The following is a 4,136-nucleotide window of genomic DNA, read 5'->3' as shown; positions in this document are numbered from 1 at the left end:
ATGGGGCTCCGGCGCCGCTGCCTGTGAAGGACTGCAGCTTTCATGGTGAGCGAGGCCGCGGTGGGGGTGCGGGTGCGGGCGGCTGCTGGGCGCTTGGGTCGGGGGGAGACGGGATGGGTGGGCGCAGACTTTAACGCGTATCGGTAAAACCAGCCTTGTCCCCTTTTAAATCGCCTCGCTGGGTCGTGTAGAGAGCTAACTTCCCGGGAAGGGGATCCTCTTTGTGTGAGGCGGGGCGGGGCGGCGAGACCCCGCCGGGGGTGGAAGGCGCGGCACAGACCGGCCGGCGGCAGAGGCCCGCCCGGGGGTTTGGGCTGTTTTAGCGTGGAGGCTGCTGGGCGAGAACCGACGGGTGTGCTTACGGCCGGCCATCTCCCATCCCGTGCAAAGCTGCTAGCCGTGGAGCAAGAGTCGAGCAGTCTGGTGTCTGCCACTCTGTCGCCTAGCATGAGTATTTCACATTCGACTTCCTCGGAGAGTGGTTGCCTTTAAACAAACAGGGCCAAAACAAGATGACCTTGATAGAGCAGTTTGTGTATTGTAGGTTCAATTATGCCGTGCTGCTGGTGCCCGGGGAGGCTCGGTGCGTGTGCGAAGTCACACAGCCCTTTCCCGGTTAGCGCAGTTGATCTTTTAGCACTTGCCCTGTGTTCTGGTGGGTTATTTGTGTTTCTCCGTAGAGATGGTTTAGGATCCCTTTGCAGATTAGCTTCTCTTTCGTGAAGAATTGCAGAGGATCGCCACAGCTTGAGCTTCTTGCATCTCAACTGCAAAGCCGTCAGGTTCCACCCAGAATTAAACTTGGTTTCGGGGGTGTGTGTTTCTGTGGGGTTTTTTGTTTGGTTGGCTTGGGTTTTTTTTAAAATCGGTGCTTTAATCTACAGCACACTCTCTTAGCACATCTTCAAACCCTAGTTCAGCTGTTGTGGCTGAATGCTGAATAGGTTAAGATGAAACCTGGAAGAAAGCCTAAGTGATCTCAAGTGATAAGGATGTATTCTAAATCATAAATGATCAGCTCATCCTAAATTGATCCTAAAATTAGCTTGCAACCATACCAGGTTAGTAACCCCTAATTACAGCATAGGATTTAAATAGATGCTGAATTATTTATACCTGTGAGAGATTTGAGTCTGGTTTAAAAAAAAAAAAAAAGCTTAAAATGAGCTATTGTGTGGTTCAGCCTATTGCAGTATGCCTGTATGTGCAAATACTTCTACTTGCTCAGTCAGCAGATACTCTTAATACGAGTTTGTGAAGGCTTCAATCTGCTTCATTGCTGTATCATACATTGTGCTGTGTTCAAAATTGCATTCCCTTCTTACTGGAATAAAAGATCATTTTCAGGAGCTTTTGTCTTCTGTGAATTTTGGGCGTTTTGGTTTTTTGTTTTGTTGGTGTTTTGGGGGGGCAGAGTGGGGGGTTTTTTTGGTTGGTTTTTAATTTTCCCTAATTAAAAAAGTCTTCTAGATAACGACTGTCACCAACAGACATTTTTATTCTTTTTTGGCTACCACTGAAAAGGGTGAAATTACTACAAAAGATTCATACTTGTAATCTGATAAAAGGTGCCACTCCCATTTTTGTGCTGGTGTGGCTTCTTTGCTGTAGGGTAGTGCTGAGTAGAACGCATCAGTGAATACTTGCTGAAATGCAGGGTGGGCTTTTGTTCTTTAAGAGGTTTGAGTAACTGTACTAATATGCTAATACTGTAACTAGCCACTCATATTCCAAAATAAAACATTCCTTAACCAAGAAATTCTTGAAAGAATGATATGCATAGTGCTGGTCTGGAAAACTTTGTACTTAGCTGAATGAAATTTCCAAATTAATTCTGCTGTACGGAATAAAATCCCCATTGCAGCCCAGTGTGTACAGTTTTTCTCACCTTCCAAAAGCAATTTTGCTCTGCAGTTGGCTTTCAATGAAAGAAGACACAGAAAATAATTTTTGTTAGCTAAAATTAAGCAGCTTTTCTGGAACTTCTACTGTAATAAGCATTGGGTGCATGTGTTTTAATACCAAGTTCTGTGATGTTTTGGGGAGATCAATATGTGATGATTTCTGCATATTAGCAGTTTCTTGTGGACATCAGATGGTTTTTCTTTCACTAGTAGTGTCTCAAAGGAGTAAAAACGTTAGATTTAGGGACGAGGTTCACCTTGTGTGTGGAAGCAGTAATAGAGGTTAATATTTGACTATGTTAATTTGGGAAAAATAGCTAATAAAAAAAAAAAATCAATCTCCTAATCGAAGCTGGGAGAAAGAATACACTTCTGCTTCATTCCTGTCAGCACAGTGGATATACTCCGCTGTTGATGGTGCAGCTGAAGCACGTTATGATGGTGCACTCATACACTGGTCACTATCAGCTGCTTGCAAGGAGTTATTAATGCAAGAATAATGTTTTAGCTTTCTGAATATGCTGTCAATCACAATACCTTTTTTACTGTGTTTCTTTGCTTATTTTGTTGCTGGAGGGGTTTTTTTTTTAAGTGAACAGCTTTGTCAGCATGAACACTATCCCTTTACTAAACAAAGCCAAGTACTATTCAGTAGTTGAAATACGTTTTTCTTGGTTCTTTTCCTTGTTTTCAAACTGATGTCATGCATAGCAGTATTAACTGGTATTAATGAGCCAGGCATTCCAAATTCATGACAATGTTTCTCGTCACAGCAATGCAGGCATCATAGGATTGATTGTTGAGACAGTGTTCAGTTAACAAACAAGGAAGAAGAGGGTTTTTCTGTGTCCCGAGAGCTTCACAGATCTGCACCCATGAGTCCCACAGAACTAGCTTGAACTAGAATTGAATTGTACGACACAGAGTAGAAAACCACAGCTGTGTTGCTCTGCATTCATGTGTGGTTTTCATCCTTTTTTTTTAAGGTGGGGTTGGAGAAGAAGGCCTTTCTGGAAGTGGTAGGGATCTCATTTTAGTTTCTGAATGATCCAGGCTGTTCTGATTGTGTTGGAAAGGTTGAATCTATTGCCCGAGGAAGTTTTGACATAATTGACAGGTTAGGTTGAGAGAAAGAAATCAGTACCATTTGAGGAGCTGTTTGTGCTGACGGGAAAAAGTCCATGGCTGGAACACTGTTCATAGTGCTCGTTTATAATGATTAGTTTTCATGGTATAGTTTCCTTTTTTTTAATTATTTTAATAGAAATAGTATAAACAAGCTACACATGAAAGCAGGTGTTTTTTTGGAAGTGGCAGAATTCATTACAAAGTTGAATGTAAAAGTATCTATAATACAGATTTGTTTTTTCTGTAGGGCTGTTTGACTGTGTTTGTTGTTTGTATATCACTGATACTTTGAGTACTTAATGTTTGCTATAGTACTTCAAGCTTCGGAGTAGATGGGAGTTGTGTAAAGGTTGTTTTATCCCGGTAGGTCATGTTTTTGGTACACTTTCTTCCAAAACAGTGTTTGTAGGAAAAGTAAAAATAACATGTAATGCCAAGTCATCTAATGTAGATCATAGTGATACAGTCATTAGGGGTGGAAGGATCTCTGAGGGGCTAACTCCCCTTTCAGAGCAGACTCTGCTTAGACCAGGTTCCCAGGGCTCATCCACCTGAGCTTTGAATGCCATCAAGGTCGGAGGTTTCCACCACGTCTCAGGAAACTTTTCCCAGTGTTTGACTACCTTCCTAGTGATTTCTGCCTCCCCCTCCCCAAGACCAGAATTCCACTTGTAGCAGTTTGTGCCTGTTGTCTTCACATTCTTTATGCGAGCGCCTCAGAGACTCGTACTCAGCCTTCACCATCCTGTTATTGCTGTCTACCAAAGGTCCCTACGAAGCCTTCTCCTCTGAAGGCTGAACGAGTCCAGTTCTCTCAGCCTCTCTTCATGTGCGCTTGCTCCAGACCCCAGTCATCTTGGTGCCTCTTTGCTAGTCTTGCTCTAGTGTGTCAGTGCCTATATTACAAACAAAAGTTCATAGAATCATAGGATCATTAAGGTTGGAAAAGACCTCTAAGATCGAGTCCCAACCGTCGACCCAACACCACCACCCACTAAACCATGTCCCTAAGCGCCTCATTTACACGTCTTCTAAATATTTCCAGGGATGGGGACTCCACCACTTCCCTGGGCAGCCTGTTCCAATGTTTAACCACTCTTTCAG

General features: G+C 43.2%; 1 protein-coding gene across 1 annotated transcript in view; it reads left to right on the top strand.

The window, feature by feature from the left end:
* The window catches only part of TBC1D14 (TBC1 domain family member 14), a 40,884-nt gene continuing 36,748 nt past the window's right edge, over window positions 1-4,136 (top strand). The window contains exon 1 of the mRNA XM_009273744.1: window positions 1-45. Within this exon, the coding sequence (XP_009272019.1) occupies window positions 43-45 (3 nt within the window). The 5' untranslated portion in view covers window positions 1-42. The remainder of the gene's footprint in view (window positions 46-4,136) is intronic.

Source organism: Aptenodytes forsteri, unplaced genomic scaffold (assembly GCF_000699145.1).
Source record: "Aptenodytes forsteri isolate BGI_AS27 unplaced genomic scaffold, ASM69914v1 Scaffold111, whole genome shotgun sequence".
NCBI lineage: Eukaryota > Metazoa > Chordata > Aves > Sphenisciformes > Spheniscidae > Aptenodytes > Aptenodytes forsteri.
This window is presented reverse-complemented; position numbering and strand designations above follow the sequence as displayed.